Source organism: Mesitornis unicolor, unplaced genomic scaffold (genome assembly GCF_000695765.1).
Source record: "Mesitornis unicolor isolate BGI_N332 unplaced genomic scaffold, ASM69576v1 scaffold25538, whole genome shotgun sequence".
Lineage (NCBI taxonomy): Eukaryota > Metazoa > Chordata > Aves > Mesitornithiformes > Mesitornithidae > Mesitornis > Mesitornis unicolor.
In genome coordinates, this window is record NW_010201579.1 from 37,376 (window position 1) to 57,103 (window position 19,728).

General features: G+C 41.0%; 1 protein-coding gene across 2 annotated transcripts in view; it reads right to left on the reverse strand.

The window, feature by feature from the left end:
• Window positions 1-17,128, reverse strand: part of CEMIP (cell migration inducing protein, hyaluronan binding) — a 50,379-nt gene extending 33,251 nt beyond the window's left edge. The window contains exons 1-10 of one of the 2 annotated variants that reach the window (XM_010190150.1): window positions 17,053-17,128; window positions 14,400-14,549; window positions 13,600-13,738; window positions 12,523-12,759; window positions 11,960-12,139; window positions 7,667-7,737; window positions 6,842-6,937; window positions 6,094-6,215; window positions 3,769-3,910; window positions 2,758-2,949 (exon numbers count right to left, since the gene is read on the reverse strand). In XM_010190150.1, coding sequence (XP_010188452.1) covers window positions 2,758-2,949; window positions 3,769-3,910; window positions 6,094-6,215; window positions 6,842-6,937; window positions 7,667-7,737; window positions 11,960-12,139; window positions 12,523-12,759; window positions 13,600-13,738; window positions 14,400-14,549; window positions 17,053-17,128 — 1,405 coding nt within the window. Of the gene's footprint in view, window positions 1-2,757; window positions 2,950-3,768; window positions 3,911-6,093; window positions 6,216-6,841; window positions 6,938-7,666; window positions 7,738-11,959; window positions 12,140-12,522; window positions 12,760-13,599; window positions 13,739-14,399; window positions 14,553-17,052 lie in introns of both variants that reach the window. The other variant, XM_010190149.1, reaches the window with a different exon arrangement.
• Between the last annotated feature and the right edge of the window lie 2,600 nt (window positions 17,129-19,728).

The window sequence follows — 19,728 nt, forward strand, 5'->3', positions numbered from 1 at the left end:
ATATAAATAGGACATGAGCTAACTAATAAGTTTGGCTTATTTGGCACAATATGCTAAACCATGTATATTTACATATTCTTAAATGATGAGAGCATCAATTACAATTAAACTTTGGTATGCCAAGTGGCTGCCACACCAAATTGTCTGCCCGCAAAGCAGAGGTTTTCTGCCCTTTTTAAACAAAGACTCTTAAGTAGTTCAGACCTGACATTTCATTTAAAAAAAGATGGAAAGGAAAAAATAAAAGATTGAAATGGATATAAACTATCGTGGGTAGGAATGGTTTTATCATTTGTCTTTCAAAGGGCAGACTTTAGGAGTTCTCAGCTGCTAAACTAAACCCCTTGGGAAAATTAGGCCATTTCATTTATTACAAATGACATCCCTCCAAGACCCTATGCATAAACATATCTGTGTGGAAGTCTGTTCTCAGAAGAAGCAAAGCAGCCTTGCATATCTCACATGGTAAAAGGAAGGCAGACATTTGTGACAAACGTCTTCTGCACGAAATTAAGAGCCTAACGTGGCCACACAAGCACAGGCTGTCCAGGGGCTGCTCACCTGTGCTAAGGCTGGAGGCCAGCCCAATGCTTCCCAGCTATTTTCATGTGCTTGCTCTCTGTCAGCCGTTCTTCCTTCACACAATGTTTGATGAACCACTGGGACAAACAAAGCCCTGTTTAACAGAAGTCTCACAAGCTAATTCTGGCTATTTCCTTGTCATGGCACAGGGCAATGGATGAAGTTACACCAAGGCTGGGCATAGAGCAGATCAGCAACCTCCTGCTCCTAAAGCCAGGGGAGATCTCAGCCTTGCCCAGGTTTTATTTCGTCTAGGCTGAACTTAGAATCAGGCAGATTATTTTCTTTTCTAGTGTGAATGTGCTTTTGTTACAAGAAAGTTGGATGTGATTTTTATTGCTGGACCAGATTTTGCCTTGATTTATATAATCAGCGAAATCCCATTGACGTCAATGGAGTTGCCTTGGATATAAGTGAGGGCAGATTTTGGCCCTGGCGTTCCTGTCATTTGTGGTAATAAAAGGAATGTCCTAATTCTCCTAAAAAGTAATCGGAGACCAAGAGAATAATTACTTTAACAAGTGTTTCCACTGTGCCTTTACTTGAAATTCACATGAACTTTTTGTTGTTATTAACCCTTTATTAAATTCCTTAAACTAACTTAGTTGCCATTGTTGTAGAAGATAAATGTAATTATATGAATTTAGATTATGGGAAGCCTAAAAGAAATATTTCTATGTCATCGTTATTTTTACTATCTTCCAAGATCATCTTCATGATGTGACTTGTATCGTACTAGTCTGGTACAGTTTTTCCAAAAGTTCAAAAGTTGCTCAAGAAAAATATTCAACTTGGATATGTGTCTTCTTTGAAAGTACTAGTCATTTTAAGTCATAAGACTATGATACATTCAAACTGTGAATAACATTTTTCTTGGCTTGATGACCATCTGTCTTTTAGGCCATCCAACAATGAACGGCTACAGCTCTGTGGGGAGGCAGTTGCCAGAGGAAGTGTATCTGTACCTTCCAAAAGATGTTGCATCAGAGATGCAGTAGTTCATTTCACAGAACTGAGCAAACTCCCTGGTGCATTGGATGTTCCAAGTGCCCTCATGGTTTCTCAGATCTTACTGTAAATGCAGACAAAATCTCCGCCTAGAGCAATTGCCACTGTGTAAGGAGAAGATAATGTAACATGCATGATTTGCCACCAGGCAGATGCTGCCTTTGAAATATGGGCTCAGCTCTTACATACCTTTATATTGTAAAATAACTGCTGCTTTTGTAAAGTACAGCAATTTAAAGTTCTTGATCTATTCAGAGAAGAGGCAGTTCAGTATTTCCATGCTCTGTTTACCAGTGTGCCAAAATCTAGTTCTAGAAGGAAAAGACCACTTCACAGGCTCTAGTGGAGACACAAACCTCCCGCCCTGGATTTCACTTTTATGCTCATATTGGTAATAGTCTGTGCTTCATCATGGCTATGTTACTTAATTGGGCTTAGTGTCTGAAGGCCACTTCACAATCATTAGTCTGCAATATGTTTTCATCCAAAGCAATTTGTTCTGGATTTGAGCTCATCACCTGCCAGAGAAAAACGCTGTGGCTCTGCAAAGGTTCCTGCTGCTGCTGCGTAGCTTAACCCTGGCAACACTACACAAACTCCATATCCCCCAGGACAACGCGCTGGCCATGTGACGCCAGAAATGTTTGGTTAATACATCACCTCTAAGCAATGCTGTCTAGAGACACAGTAAATGAGAAACAGTAGCTTTGGTAGCACAAAACAATATTTCTAAAATGTAAGATTACAGTTCTTGTTAAATACAACCTTCTTAGGAAGATAGCCAGCTGCACATTACTTCATAGCCTTGCAGACTCTCATGGTCTGCTTCTGCCCTAGCTCACTCTTCAGACCAGCAGTGCTCATCTCCTGCTTTCTAGGAAGTGATGTATTTTCAAATACAGTTATATAAAATTGAACATTTCAAATACATGACCTGTTTTTATTTCTCCTAAATAAATACATTCATCCAATAGCACGCTTGGGGACATAAAAATGGAACCAGATGGCATTCAAGCATGAAAAGCATATGTTTCCTACAGGCATCTAAAAACCAGCCATCAAATTCAGGTGTCTTTCATATCCTTGCCATTCTTAATGGAGTTATCTCAGGGCAAATGACAGAATTTGTGTACTGCAACACCAGCATGAGAAGATGAAACAACTTACCTGCTACCTTGACCTGATTGGGTCTGCAGGCCTTGCATGGCAGCACTTGGAACTCCTCCGCCTGGTACATGGAGTAGTCGGTGCTTGCAACCACCACCCTGTCTCCAGGCTTCCATGAGCTCACGTCATCCTCCAGATTCAGAACCGTGCTGTTCACATTGGTGTCAATGGTTACTGTAAGCTTTGGTTTCACTGAAAAGCCAAAATGGAAGGGTGGAGAATTCAGTGAATCTTATCAGAAAATGTGTGCTTTTTTTTTTGCTTTTTTTTTCCTGGAATGCCACCAAAAATGATGATTTCCTCATGCAACAAAAAATAATTAACTCTTCCAAACATGCTTTTTACCGGTTTTGGCTTAGAAAGCAAGCAAACAAGAAAGTGTTTTCCTTTAGTTGCAGGCAGGTAGGTTTTCCTCTAACCCCAGGACTAAATTTAAATGTAGCTCTTAGTGGCTCATTTTCACCACACCCACTTAGCAGCGGCACTTGCGGACGCTGGGCACTGTTATTTACAGCAGCCAAGTGGTCTTTAACCTAATGGCTGTTTTTTCCAGCAAAACAACCTTCTTCCACCCTTCTTTTCCTGCCAGCTGAGCATGGAAGAATCCTAATGGCCTGTCTAATGACCAGGTTAGGGACAGTGGTGTTGGAATTAATAGCTACAAAACAAAGTATTACTTTCAAAACCTGTTGTCTTTACACGCTTTGATTGACTAATCCTACCTTATCCCAAAATGCTTTAGCAAAAGACAAGATATTTACAGGAAGAGACTTGCCAAGTATTTGCCATAGCCCTGCTGGGTTTTTAAGACACCACCCTGTTGCCACTCTTAGCGCTCAGGAATTTTTTCTGAGCTAAATCTTCAGCTGTTTTATCTATGTTCATGTCAATAGCCCAGCCAAAATTTTAGCTTGGGGGATTACTCAAGTTGTTCTTACACCCAACAAGAGCCAGTCATCGGAAGATAATATTTCTGCTTTTCCCAGGTATTTTTAAAGATGGGGCACGTACCAGATTTGCCACACAGGAACCGTACTCTGTAGTTCTGGCAGCCCTCGCCTGTCTGGTCCTTGCCATGGCACAGAAACCTGTAATCGTGGCCACCCTTGTAGAAAACCTCAGTTGTTAAATTAGCTCCATCAAGCGTCATTGTCTGCAGTGAGAATAGAAATACAAAACAGGTGAAGGGATTTCACCAAAACATTGATGCCATCAGAAGAGGCTTTTGCTTCGTTTTGGATGATGCACAACAGTTGTATAACAAAACCTTGTTACTGTGCCATCCAGCCGGCACTCCAGCTGGTGCTCAAAATGCAGCTATTTTATCCGCAAGCTGCACAGATTATTGTTAGGTGCGTGCCTTTCTCCTGTATCTATATTAAGACCATGTGCTTTTTTGGAAGGAGTGTTCTGAGCTTCACTAACATCTGCCTTGATGCCCTAGATTTGCTCCTGCCATTGGTTTGAGGGCAGACGAAAACACTGAACACAGATGCTTGCACCTAAATGAACTCATGGTTTCAAGCCTCTTCACTGCACTCATTTCACTGCTTGTGGGTGGACTATGTCTGAACCTCGCAGAAGAAAGAGGATAGGGTCTTATTTCTTCTTCGCGTGGATCAGTCTCTCTAAGAAAAAGACAAAGCAGCTCCAATACCCATTGCTCCAAAAGGAACAAGAAGTGGCCTTTTCTCACATATAAGTACCAACCTGTAGAGCTGCCTTGAGAAAAAAGGCTGTATCATCCCAAGAAGCAGGGTGATACGTAGTCTCTCTTGTGTTCCTGCTGGGGCAATGTCACCCCTCAGGGTCATGATAAATTTCAGCCTGGCTCTGTAGCTTGCAATTCTCTTAATCCTTTCACAAAAATGTGGTGCATTGCACTGGGCAACCCCAATAGCACGTGCATTTTAGCAAGGCACCAGGAGATAAGCCAGCATTCAATGAAGGGTCTGATCTTGATTTTCTCACTCATGCAGACCTTCCTTATTAATGCATACACCCCGCTGCCATGTATAGGATTAGCACCGTCAGCTGAAGGAATGTGCCTCTGGCTGTGCTGTGCTTCTGTTATTGCCATCATATCTTCAGTTTTCTTGTATGTAGTGTAGCTGGAGCAGGCCAGCTGCTATAAATCAGTGTAACTTTATGAAGGCAATGAGCAACACCAGATTACACTACCTGAGGATTTGCCCTAAGATCTGTAGGATAGACTGAAAAATGTTCTTTTGTTTTAATATACATGGAAAAAAAAGTAACTGTCATTTAACAGAAGAAAAAAAAATGTTTTTTTGAAGGATCTCCTTCTTGTTTCTCTTTTAATACACATGCTAGAAAGAGCTGTATCATAACAAACATCTGACCCCTGTTTTGAACTAAGTTGTCACTTCTAATACAAGTATATGGGAACAGAAATGAATGTGGATTTGCTAAGACCTGGCAGAAAATTATAGGGCAGTGTTTTCCTTTCTGTTCAAGAGGAGATTCTTTATAACATCTAGCCCTGGAAACTTTCACTCATACTGTCAGCATTCCCATTGACTTCAATAGCCGCATTCTTGTGAAAAAGGACAACCTCACTGGTTCAGAGTGTGCAGGAACCTTAGGTTCAGCCTTCTACAGATATGAAGTATTTTATTGTCATTTGCTAGGCAATCCTTCTGCATTACCAAGTAAACATATAAAGTATATGGTGAGGATATGAAAAAAAAGGCTTGGTTTTGGTTTTGGTTTGGTTTTGGTTGGGGTTTTTTTGTCCTTAAAGAGGCTTTTGCAATCTCAGAAGTATATGATTTCTCTTCAGCATGCTGGCCTGATGGCATAATTATAATGGTTAGCCTCAATCAGAATTTGAATTTCTTTCCACAGAGAAAAAAAAATTGACTCCAAGAAATGGCTGCAAGCTCACAGATAGTTTGTCCAACCTACTACAGCTGGTAGCTTTGCCATCTCATTACATTTTGTGATTAATTTTTTAGGTAGGGTCCATTCCAGAACCATTTAAAAACTTTGAAATTTTAATGTGTTTTCTTCCTTTTTATCTTCCAGCAGGGAACCACATATTTCCTGATAGCATCTGTGCTGTCCATGACCCCATCTGTACTCCTTTTCATGCCAGAAGCCAGAATTCACTGAAAGGAGCTCAGTTCTATAAAATTTTGTCTCAGAATGATACAAGACTACATACCAGATCCTGACAGTTATTTATTAGACCAGTAAAATAATCAGTGTCTTATATTTAGAAACAAAATTTACTGAAAAGCACAATTATTTTGGGGTTCAATGTCAGTCCAAAAAGGACTCACCCCTGCTAAAGCCAGTGGAAAACTAGCCTACCTGGATGTCAATGGGTTGCCTACAGATTTTATCAGGATGAGCAGCTTTGAAGTCAGAAAGCTTCTCCATGTCCTTAGATCTTGCTTTATCAGGCTTCTCAAACCATTCTGTCCATTCTACATCTGGAGACAAGTGCAAACAAGAAAAGCCATTTGAAAGTCAAGCTTAATGAATGCAGCAAAAATGCAGGAAGCATAATGTGATCTCAGATATCATTCACAAGTTTCTTCACTGGTGATCTGATTCCTGCCTCTTCCTGCCAGTCTGTCAGCTGCTTTTAATGATGCTGTGAAGTGCAACCAGCCAAGGGAGAGCAGAGTTATTAAAAGCTTCATAATCAGAGTATGCAGTGTAAGCATTATTAATAGGTATGAATTTTGGATCTGCGTCCTCCTTAGCTGCCTTTTCTGATCTTCAGATCAAGTTACGAGCAGTTACTGTATGTTGTCTGAAACATGGACACGATGACTATGCAGTCAAAAGAAGTAAGAGGTTGTGTGTGATCTCTTAGATCATAAGAGATGGAATTTCATACCCGGTGCAGTAAAGGTAAAAGGATCCCAGTTATTCAGAGAGTTCTGGAGACAATTGGGGAAAAGAATCTGTGCACGTTCTTTACTTGGGATAGCAGCAACGTAAATAGCAGTTCTCCACTCTTCCCAAATGGAAAAGTATTGCAAGAAAAAGGATGATTCACTCCATTTGTCTACTGTCTACCACTGAGTTAAATGGCATGCAGACCTCTTACCTTGAACCCACTCACTACTCGAAGAGACATTAAAATGTTCTCCATTCTCAGCCTTGAATAGTTTGAATACTTTGGCCACAGCTGACCCTTTGTGACCTGCAACAAAAACAAACATTGGGAAAATCACTGAATGCAATCAATAAGAATCAGAACTGAAAATGTAATGGTCCATGTGTGTGTTTGCATGTTTTGGCTGCATTACCCAGAATTAGCCCTGCACAGCTTCTAGAAAAATTTACTAATCTCAGAATAAGGGTTCAGACACTTTTATAACTGCTTGGAGAATCAGAGGGAAAAATATTAATAAATCAAGAGAGGATAAAAAAACCTCAATGATTTGTAATATACTGCTATTTTTATTTGATGTTGTAGCAAGCCATGCTGTCAGCTGCTCTTGAAAGTGTCATGAAAAGGCACAGTAAGCCTCAAAAGTCTTCAGCTTGCAAGAAAATAGTTTTGCAGGAGTATCTGAGGCTACCAATGCAGGATACGCTGATTAAATTTTCAGCTGGTGTGAACTGGGTTTGTTCCATAACTTTGCGTCTAAGATGGGCAGAGTCCAAGCTCAACAGTGTTACATGGATTTACACTGCTGGAGGATCACACTTCTTGTCTCAGGGTTTGGATAACCTTGGTTATACCCTACTCAGCTGCATTAATGGGAAGAGGCAATATATACAGAGAGCATTCAATTAAATATGTCTAGTCATCAATTCCTCACAGCTTTAGTGTAATGCAGTGAAAACACCATTGACCAAATTAATCCATCCATAACTTCAGTAACTTCCAAGGATAATGTCAAGCCAGCATTTTTGCATGAATTACCTTGATATTCTACGTGGTCTTCAACAGAAGAGGAGGGATTTCCTTTAACAGTGATAAAACTCCATGGATGCCTGAAAAATGAAAATGAGAAATGATCAAGTTATGTCATTTATGAGATGCATGTTTTTTACAGCACAATATTCTTGCATTTCTCAGGGATACCATGTTTGGGACAGTCTGATTAGTGTGACAGGCAGCTTGGTGAAAATTAAAAATATCCTAACAGTCTATAGTTCTTCAGTAAATGTAACAAAAGAGAAGAAAGTCTGATGACAAACCCCTGTTAATACACCGCTGTAACATGTGTGTTTCTCTTTTAAATGAGTGTTTAAAGAGTCTTGTGTGTGTGACAGACCCATAGGGCACCGGCAGCTCCTTGGGAAGCTTGAAAATCTTTCAACAGTCTACAGTTCTTCAGTAAATGTAACAAAAGAGAAGTCTGATGACAAACCCCTGTTAATACACTGCTGTAACATGTGTGTTTCTCTTTTAAATGAGTGTTTAAAGAATCTTGTGTGTGTGACAGACCCATAGGACACCGGCAGCTCCTTGGGAAGCTTGAAAATCTTTCTTGTGTTTGTGTGTGTGTGTGTGTGTGTGTGTGTGTGTACACTGAAGAATATGAAAAGAAGCCACTACTGCTTAAATAAATTCAGCTCATGCTGAAACCTCATATATCACAATTTTCTTTGGAATGACCCATGAGACTTTCTAATAGACAGACTGGCTGGCAAAGGGCAATAAAAAATACCTAGATAGTCTCTGGATATCTGGTTTCCTTATTTTGAACACTGAACAGGGGTAAAGGTTCATGAGTCTGAATTGTCTGTTCAACTCTGATCCTATATCAGAAATAAGTTCATTACTGCCTGATGGTTATTGGTTGAGTAGGTTCAATAGCTGTCAGCAACACTGGAGAATGACCACGTGGATGAGTAAGTAATGGATGAGAGACTAAAGTGCCTCCTAACCGTGGAGGTGAACCCAATTAGTGGGGGTCAGATGGAAGTTTTATCTTCGAAATATAAGACTTTTGGCATATCTGCTCTTAATGACTAACAGAATAAAAAATGTGCTTTTAGGGTGGTAGGGTGACCATCACCCCTACCCTGAATTTAGCAAACAGTCCCACAGATTAAATCATGTCTCTATAGGTATAAACACCCAGTGATTTCAATTGCATCAAGATTCACCCCTGAGTCTTGCAGGTCACCTTACATTTACCATCTGCTGGTACAAGCGAAGTGATAAACCCCTCTGGGACTTCAGAAGAAAACAGACACAGACATTGACAGATAACCACTAAAACATGCACAAGTCACCACTGGCGCGAGCTGGGCTTTGCTGGGATTCGCAGCCCTGGGCTTTGGGGGCAGCAGGAGCAGGTCCTGGGTGAGCACTGGTGCACCCCATGCTGTGCCGAGGTCCCACGCACAAGTGGACACAGCTTCTGAAGGGGAGGCCATCCCAGTGGCATGTCCCTGGCCCCAGCACAGTTCAGGCTCAGCAGAAGAGGCCAGCACAACGGCCTCGGGAGCCTGCCAGCGAGCCAGATGCTCCTGCTGGAAAACTCGCCTGTGCGCCAACTGCTGAAAGCACAGCCAGGCTCTGATCTCCATCCAGGGAGAGTGAGGGGATGGGGGCAGGAAGGACACTTTATCACTCAGCAGGCAAGACAGATTTTTATTTTATCTTTTTTTTGGTCATCAAATCTGAAACAAATGACAAAAAGGATGATGGCCCCATAATAATCTAAAAAATCACCTAAAGAATAAGAAGCTAGCTAGTTCTGCAACTCAAGGCTTGGCCCCATTTTGAGTGTTAAAATACTTGTTTCTCCCAGTTACTTTGTCACTAAAAATAGCTTCAGTCATTCAACCCTAACACATAAGGACACAGGCAATCTGTTTGGGTTGTATGAAATGAAGGGACCAGTAAGACCAGAGCCGAATCAGTGATATTTGGGTGGGATTGCAAAGAGAACATCTGTGACATCAAGCGCTGAAAGGCTTTCTTTCATTTATTAGTACAAGGGGATAAAAAAACCTCACAAACTCATGCTTAAGAGAGCAAAGTTGCTTTCCAAAGGACTACAATAGAGGAGGAATGCAAGATTTTCCTTTCATTCCTAATGTTCTGGATTAAGCAAATAGACAACTGAAAGAGATGCCAGGAGCACAGAAACATTTTTGGATAAATCAGCATTGCTCATCAGCCCTTCTACAGCAAGGGAGAGTTGCACAGCTCTACAATCTGCGGAATATGGAGCAACTGGAGACAGACAGGAATTTGTCTACATAATCCCCACCACCACCCCAGTCAGAAAACCACCCAGTCTACAGCTGAACAGCCTGACCCAGGCAGCACCTCACAAAATGTGAAATAGAAACTTCCTAAGCCAAATTACTACCTGGGGTTACACAGCCATTGGCATGGAGCTGAGAAGATCTGATGAGCAGGATTCAACCAGGACCAGCAGCCAGCCCTAGGTGCCAGGCAGTGAGTGGTTGGAGCATGTACGTGGGCATGCTAGAAAGAAAAATCCATCCACTCTCCTCTGTCAGAACTGTCCTTTGCTGTATGGGTTGATGTATGTACGAGTGTGTGTGTAATTTTCTCATCCTGAACATTTTTTTTAAGGACTCACAAATAATTCTGAAAAGCACCTGTCAGGTATATACATCCTTATTCACAGTTGTGTCTGAAACAATATACACCATACACCAATATACACCATACACCAATATGTATAAACCTTGCTACACTGAAGTGAAGTGGAAGTTCAATTTGTATAAGGAGATACATCTGACATTTGGATACATCTGACAAAGCTGCCTGTCTTCCTCTCTGCCTTTGCAAATCTGGTCCCAGCTGCCATCCAATGTTTTTATTCTGAAAGTCAATGAACTAAAATGCTGAGAATACTCTTAAAAATACAATCTTTCAAATAATGCACCAAGTTGTAGGTATTTTTCCACACACCAGTATGCTGGTGGGAGAGAATATTTACCAACTACTACCACATTACGGTACCCACAATGTCCCTATTATTGACATAAAGAAATACTGTGGTATTTCAGAGAACAGCATGGCAAGCATTAGGTTTCTGACAGCAAACAACAGCCATGTTGAAAGTCACACTTCCATGGATGAATTTCTATGGTATTTCCATTGTAAGCATTTCTGGCAAAGTGAGAACGTAGCATTAAAGCACCACAGCAGCCTAAAAACATCAAGTGCAATTTACTTTTATAAACATGTGTGAAACCCATCAATTTCTTCGTGTTGCACAATTGGAAAAATAAGTATAATGTTCAAAAATCTTCTTCTGTTTCCCTAATTTCAGTCTTTGAAAAGAAACCCAGGAGGCTGCTGGGCTTTAATATGGGGTCTGGGTATTTGAGAGCAAGCAACGCACTGATGGGGATAGCCTATTTTTGGACACTATTTCTGCAGCCTTTGTTGATTATTTGAAACGCACTGTCTTGTGCATAGGAGTCCCTGTAATATTTGACACAGCCTCTTCATCAACCACCTCAAATCTTACTCCATCTGCACATACCCAGCTGACACTCGCCTGTTCCCACAGACTGCCATACTGAATCACTTCTCCCTGCCAGGCAGATTTTTTTGTTATATGTTCTGCTGTGAGCCTCATATTTCCCCTTTAAAAAAAAAAAAGCCTACCTAAATTCAGATAAACACAAAAAGATATAGCAGCTACGGTTGGGTAAATAGCAAATATTCTCAACAGTGTGTGTGCCAACATAGACACTGTATTGGCCACAGAAGTATTCACAGTCCACAGCATAAATTCATGCATGCTATATGTCTGTGCTGCATGAGTCCCCAAATATGTATTGGACAAGTTGAAGAATATGCTGTATATGTCTACGTGTATTTTGCCAGGGCTAGATGACTATTATTCTACCCTCCTTAATGTTCAGCCCGTCCAATTCACTGTGTATGTAGAAATGCCTCTTAAATCTTTGGGGTATGGCTTGAAAATAAATTGAAATTAGTAACTTGTGGGAACAATATCTTGGAAAAACATCTTTTTTAATGTGAATCATATGCTATTCCTCAATCTGCTAATAAAAATACCCAATATAGACACTGAGTGTGTCTTAAACTATCTAATTAAGTGCTAAAATTTCACATTGAGAAGTTTCTCTCTTTTTTTTTTTTTCCACGTGAAAGAACTTTGCGCCTTTGAGAGAGTGGAATTATTTGGACATCTCAGGAGCATAATAAAGCCTCTGTGCTGGGAGAACTGGCAGGACTGGCACATACCTAAACCCAAGGTGGAGGAAATGCTTGCTGCCCAGTTTGGTCATTGCTTTCCTGGCCGAGTCGTCCAAGTTTCTAGATCCCTCATCGTTCACTGCGACCGACAGGATCATGCCATTCGCAACTCTGCCCAAATACTGGGCAAGACGTATGCTTTCATCTTTTGCTCTGTAGGTATCAAACCTAAAGTGATAAAAACACCCGAAAACATTTACTTCACTGACCATCGCAGATTTATGTACTGAAAAGCAAGTGCTATAAAGAAATAACTATTTTTTATTGTTTACAGCAATAGTATTGTCCCATTGTAAATGCATTTGTCTAACAGAGTGTATATGGGGTTTCTGCTAAGCCAAATTGATTAAATTCTAGTTGTCAGAATAGCAAGGTAGTAACAGTACTCACTCTTTGGTTTTGGAGGTTACTGATCTAGAAAGAATTGTATATACATGCAATTACGCGCATTTGAACAAGATGCTAAAATGAGTGTTTCTGAGCTTGCTGAGATGCTGTCCCCAACATGTTCCCGAAGATCCTCACATCTAGACAGCTGAAAACTCACTCACCGATCTGAATGGACAACTGCCCCCGTCTTTGGATCAATAACGTGGACAATGACACCCCGATGGCCCCAGCTCCGTTCAAAGTAATATCCACCTTCTTCCATGCCACCAGGATGAAGAGTTTTGTTTAAGAAAGTCCAGGACAGCTTTTTCTTCCCATGGATCTCAAGAGTGCCACCCTCACTTACTCCAAGATACTTCTGCCCAAAGTAGGGATTCGGTTGGCTGCCATCATCCGCTCTGCAGCAGGACAGGAGGAAAAGAAACAATTTTGGGTTTGTACCTGACAGTCAAGGAGCCTCTCCCCTTGTTCTGCTATGGCCCAAGGAGAGAAGTGTCATGATTTGCAATGCATTTCTTTCAACTACTCTAAGAATCAGCAACTGCCCACATTGTACAGAAAATAAATTGTTAAAATAATACTAGCAAGAAGTTGGACTAGATGATCCTTGTGGTCCCTTCCAACCCGGTATTCTATGATTCTATGAGCTACTGAAGACCAGCAGCAATGTGGAATGCAGATCATACATGTTGTATTCATTATATCCAGGCCAGAGGACACCTGAAGCCCACACTGAACACCTTTGTGGTTTTGAATTCTGGAGGACGTTGCGACCCTAACCAGGAGCTAGGAGGACTAATGGTTGTTAAATACGAGTTTGGCATCCTTGAAATCCTAAGAGATCCTATGGCAATCCGCATGACATAAACGTATTATCCTTTGGCTTGCCACTCTCATGCAGAAAGGAAGGATGTTTAGGGAGGAGAATTTTCAGAATAAAATGGCTCCTTGGGTTTTAAGTGTGTTCTGGAAAATCAGCTTATGTTGTGGCATTCTGATTTTCTGGCATGCCCAAATATCTCAGTTTTCATCTCTGAGTAGGATTTGAAAACCAGAATGAAAACTGCATCAATTTTTTACAAGCCACTTAAATTGTTTAAAAAGCTACTGAACTTTCCACAGATCACTGGTGATAAGTCTATCTTAAAAAATGTAATCTTAAGGAACACTTTTGTTCCCTATTGTGGAAGAAAGTTCCTGAGAAAGTTCTAAGATAATATTTTATCATTAATACATACCGCCCGTATAAGATGATAACCACATTGCTTTGGTAAGGGCACATCTCACTGCCGATATGTAACTCTCCATCATTTTCAATGAGTATATGTCTAGTACGCAAAATGATAGGCTGCACATCGTCTTTAATGACCAGTTTTCCTAAGTGGAAAAGGTTATGACATTTGTTTAACCCAACACAGCTCATCAGAGGTTGCAATACCATTGTGCTAAACTCAGTGCTGGGCTCTCAGGTCAATTTTTGAAAAATTCTGCCCATCCTCCCCAAAAGAGCTCTCAATACAAATCCTAAAGACATTACATGCTTTTTATTCAATCCAGTTCTTGAAGAATGGAAGGGGACTCATTCAAAACTGAGCCAGAAATTCAGAGTTAAGAAGAATAAAAACTATTCATGCTAGCAGCTACCAGCAACACTGTGACTCTGTCCCCAGAGACAAAGGGGCACATGTGTATCTGCCCTGTCCTGAGACTCCGAGAACACAACTACTACAGTACAATGTTATCAGACAATGATTTAGCAAAAGAATGTTTTTGAAGGAAATCACAGAAGTAGAACTAATGAGTACACTGAGCTAGTTTTGTAAATTCCCCAGAAAGGACAGCAAATAGGTTGATTGTAGTGACTAAAGAACTGATAGAATCTCAGTTACCACCCATGCTCCGAATTAAAGCTGGGTTTGTCCAGTAGCCTCCGAGTCCCCAGCAAGAAGCAGAAAGCTCTCCCAGTATGAGACAGAGTGATTTAAACAGCCCCAGTGGAAAGCACACTTCACCCAGCCTTGCCACCAGCACGCTTTACCTCCATTGGTGATGTGGATGGAGTGGACAGTCGCAGAAGAAGAGAGAAGGAGCTTCCTGCCATTACGGATTTCAATGCGATTTTCTTCACTGTGACCTGGGTTCCAGATTTCCAGCTCAGGATCCTGATCAGGACATGCTACAGCTGCTTCTGCTAGGTAGACATGGAGAGTGAAGACAATTACCATTTGTTTGGTGCAAGACAAAGCTCCATATCTGGGCACCTTCACAGTATCATTCTTGGTACCCCCCTTAGCTGACTCCCTGGAACACAGCGGTATCTCCAAATATTCAAAGCCAAATATTCAAAACCAAAAGGAAATACACAATAGCTTAAGCTGTATGGTTTTCTGGAAGCAAGGAAAAACTCTTTTTTACCCAATGGAAAGGAGCCTTGGGAGGGATGCCATTACCAGAAACTACCAAGCACAGGCTGTGATGGAACCCTTCGTACAGCGGCATTCAGCTCTGTTCATATCATGCAGATCCAAAGCTTTCACAAGCCCAGGGAAGAAGTTGATGAAAGGATAAACCAACTACTACTTCTAAAAATACCCCCAAAATACCTTTGTGTTTTGAAAAGCTTTGTTTAATCTAAAGAAGATGTTATAATATGTTTCCATACTGTATTTTCACTGGAGATGGAAAGTAAAAGTGCTCAAAGTGACATGAAAACACCAGGCACCAAGGGATTACCAGTCCATCCACTAACAGAGAGCAACGGTAATCTCACAAGAGAGATTCAGGTTTGTGAGCTTTTCCAGACAGAAGCAATAAGGATTGATTCACTTCGGGTTCACACATCACCCGTCTCCACACACAAATTTGATTACAGACTGCCATGACGTGTTAGTCTGAATGGCTCTCATACTAAATCCAAAAGTCTCATGTTATAAGTATTTACTTAAGATAAAATATTTCCCTGATATAATCTCACTCAATACATGAGCCTCACATCTTACTCTAATCAAGAAAACTGCGAGTGAGAGAGTCTCATGTGCGATGCATATTTTCTGAGGGTAGAAACCTTTCTAATCCTAGGAAGCTGAGGTCAGTGCAAGTTTGAACAATGAGCCCTTTGCCATCAGAAAGGGTTTGGAGTTCTCACCAGCTCTCCAATTTTTATCCTTTAAAACAGAAGCACCATAGGAAAACTACAGGATGCCCAAATCAATGATAATAGACATAGGATAAACACCTTGACTTCAGCGAGGTTACATTTCTGGCACATAGTGTTGTAAAGTTGGGTGGGTTTTGCCCTACAGGTGCTATTGCATTCAGTTAATGGAAAGGACAGTGATGTGAATCTAGGCAAGGAAACATGTCCTTATGCTGGTGTAGCTGACAGCGAGCTGTTGTGTGCTGCCAGTGTCAAACTTGAGGGACATCTGTAATTCCACAGCACCAGAAACAAAATCTGTCCATCTCCATCTAGTTTCCTCTCAGATTCCTCCACCAGCTTCATGTCTTAAGAAAACAAGAGAATTGGACCAGCCACTGCCTTAATGTCTCCAGAGACCCATTAAATAACAGCTATTCAAGGTAAGCAAGGGACATTTCATGTGGGCAACATATGCCTTGGCTCTCTGCAAACTTTTTCCATATACATGAACTAATCAAATGAGAAAGGGCTAATAATCCACCAGATAGCAAGTCCAATACTGATAAACATCCAGGACCTGATTTTGATACCATTTGTGCCAGCTGAAAACTGAAAGTGTATGTATAATATCAGAGGCACTATTTCAGATTTACTGTAATTGAGGAAAATAAGGAGCTTCAGGGTTCCTACCAGACTTAATAAGAGCTAGAGATGACAAATATTTCAGGCAGGAAATGGGACTTGCATTGTAAATAGATGTTTAAAGATAACTGTAATACACACTGACACCAAATTTAAAAAATGAGCTGTTATTCCCATAGGAATAGGGATAATAGAAAACTTTGCTCATGTTGAGAAGATAAATAAAACCAAAATAATCAAATGAAATGCAGAGGTATAATTTATCAACTAGATTAAGTAGCCATTGTAAAACCTTGTTCATTTTTCCATTTACTTGGCTATGCTAGTGTTCAAAACAGCTTCCTGCAGTCTCAAAAGATGCCTTCTGCCCCCAAAATTCATTATTTAGAAACAGAGAGGTAGACAGTGAAGCCTAAGGGGAAATCAAGAGGAATTTACACTGATGATTGGAATGACAATCAGTAAAAACCAACACAATCCAGAACAAAGGACCCAAATTCCCAGTTTCATTAACCAATTTGTACCAGACAGCAGGAGCCATGCAGAGCACCCGCATCCCCTGCACCAAGGACACCGGAGGGCTGAGCATCTTCCGTCAGATCCTCCAGCTACCTTGCCAGTTTGAGTTATGAGTGCGACTTCTACTCTGCACAAGGGTTTGTTTAGAGAATGTGTGGCAGAGTCTGGAGGGTACTTTCACCTGCTCAGAAATTTCAGCCTTTGCCACTCCGGTTGCCCTCAATAGAGAGCACTGGTACATCAGAAAACTGCTTTTCTCCTGAGTTTTCTCACTCTGTCCTTGACTCTTCTTACACGAAGAGGAGTGAAAAACTGCTCAATCTAAACCAGTAATGTCTTTTAAAATAGCGTTACAAACCATGCCCTTTTTTCCCATGGCAGGAAAGCTTACCTGTGCTTATAGAAGAGATTACGAACAGAAGAAAAATGAAGTTTTTGGCCAGATACTTGGAGGTAGGTAGAGCCATTCTTCAGGATTTTTGATTCTCTGGGTGGATACCTGTGAAGAAAGAGCATCAAGCAAACATCACTTTTTTGGTTGTTGTTTTCTAGCTCATGCAAAAACCACAAAACTGCACAAAAAAGGGTTATATCCAGCTTTATGCCAGCCCACATCCACTGCCATTCAGCTTCGTGGCTGAGAAAACCTTCATGCTGCTTCAGGATCAGCCTGAACAGAGCAAGAAACCAAGAGTCACTCCTCACCCTTTGGTTTAGGGTAAACCCACTTGTGAATCCAAATAGACACTCAGAAATCAACCACCTGATGTAGCCAAAGACGCTTTAGGAATGCAGTATGAACACATCCAGTGTCAAAACTCTCCAGGGCTGCTTATTCACATGTGCAAAAAAAGTGACACAACACGACAGAGGAGGCGTTTGCAGAGTGACAAATTTTCATGAAGTAACCTTTCAATGGCACCTCTTTCCCCCCGTACTACCCACACATTTTAGCAATGGTGTTTTGTACATCCCCAAGATAAACCATGCTCACACTTTCAGTCTGAAGCATGCAGTTTCTTAGATTTCAAATCCAAGAAAACACTGTCTATTTAATACGTCAAGCCCAGAATTTTCTTGCAAAACCAAAGGCTGCTTTTGAAACCAGTCTACCTAATGTTGGTTTTGTTTCTTCAGTAGCCAACCCCCAGCAAAAACAAACAAGCAGTGTCATGAAAGTCAAAGTCAGAATTAATGTGATTCTCTCCAGTCTCCAGTGATTGATTCTGCAGCTCTGCCCTGTGCTCATGACAATTTATTGACGTGTGTTCACACTGAGGCAAGGACAACCACTTCAGTAAGTGTCAATGTTCTGTATTCATAAGGCGCTGTTTAAAATTCACATGTAGTCCTTGGAGCCATTCTGTTTTGTCATGTAAGCCAGTATCTGAGCAATATTGAAGAAATGTATTTGAAACTGTCATGTCACATTGCAGTGATGATATAGGATAAATGTATGCATCACACAGCTTAGGCAAAATAGCCATCGAAAAAACCTCCAGAGTGCCCCAGTTTCTTTATGGCAAAGAACACATGTTATTTTTCATGGCACTTGTTAATATAAAACAAACAAAAACGACAACATAAAGATATGCAAGAAGCCAGGATTTAGTCTGGAGCAAATTTTGCAGTGTATATATGCAAAACACGTCTGTACTTTTCATAAAGGTGATATAGCTTGAAGTACAGTGATACATTCAAACCACATGTAATCCGATGACTGTATTAAAAATAGCATTAGAACCAGATTTGTCAGGAAATATCCCAGCAGGAAAACGTTTGCTTGTTTGGGTATAGTGTATTTGACAGCCGTGAGCTCTGGAACCAGCATAGACCCAGGGCTCGGTACAGTCTATCAGGTGCTGAAATGCTGTTACAGAACAGTAGAAGAGAGGAATGCACTTAGTAATGCTATAACTTTACATGATATACATTATCAGAGCAATACCGTCGCCATGGAATCTGTGCCAGAACCAGGCTGCACGTGTCTGACATTTTAACAGCATTAACCATCAACATTTCATAAGCCAGGGCTCTTCTAAATGAACATTATTAGAGGTACACCCAAAGGATAGCAGTCACCATTAAAATGTCAAGATTTATTAGCAATTATTACACAGCCTAATCTGCAAACCCAATCAGTAGATTCTGCTTTAACGACAGAGGAAAAATGAAACAACTGGTAATGCCACAGAATGTCATTACAGATAAGCAGCGGTTCTGACAGCATGGACACAGCTGTATGTTTGTGTTGCATAAAGCCAGATTCCACCTGGTAAGACACTGGTCATAAAATAAATTCAGATTACATAAGAGTTCACAGAAATAAAGTAAAGGGACCAATTTTTTGACAGTAATGGCATGTATTCACTCTCCTGTTGCTGCAAAGGTAGGAGAGAAATTTCTTTGTTCCAGCCCATCAAAAACTCAGAGGAGCATCTCTGCTCCATCCAGCTCATAGTCTTGTTTCTTACAATAACCTGTAGACAACTGGTAGGAAATCAGTGTAAGAAATTTCACAGCCTTTGTTTCCATTAGTGCCAAGAATTGCACAGTACTTACCATCAGGTTGTGCAAAATAGCTTCTGCTATTAAATCCCCGGTTGCCCACCAGGGACTGGTTCCCTGATTACATCCATCTTCATCAGCAGAGATCAAAGCAAGCAATCAGATGCTGGAAAGCCATGACATTTTTGGAGACATCAGCTGTGTGCCAGGCTCCAATGTTTTTGTAGTGTCTGATCTGCCACAGTCCAAAGAATATCCTGCTTATTTTGTGACTGAGGTCGGGTGTTTGATTCGGCTCGCAGCGAGCCCGAGTTCATTGCAGTGTTAGTGTTAACTGGCACTTGGGTTGGAAAAGCTGAGAGCCGAGAGGGCCAAGAGGATCCGACGACTCTGATTCAGCTCTGACTAACACGCTGCCGGAAGAACGCTGCTCAGGGGATAATCTCAGGAATTTTCCTTCTAAAGCTCTCAACTAAGCGTCTTTCCCAAATATTAGACACAAGTTGTCAAGCGTTTGACTTTTACTATTAAGAGGTGGAAGAGGTAGTGACACTTGCCA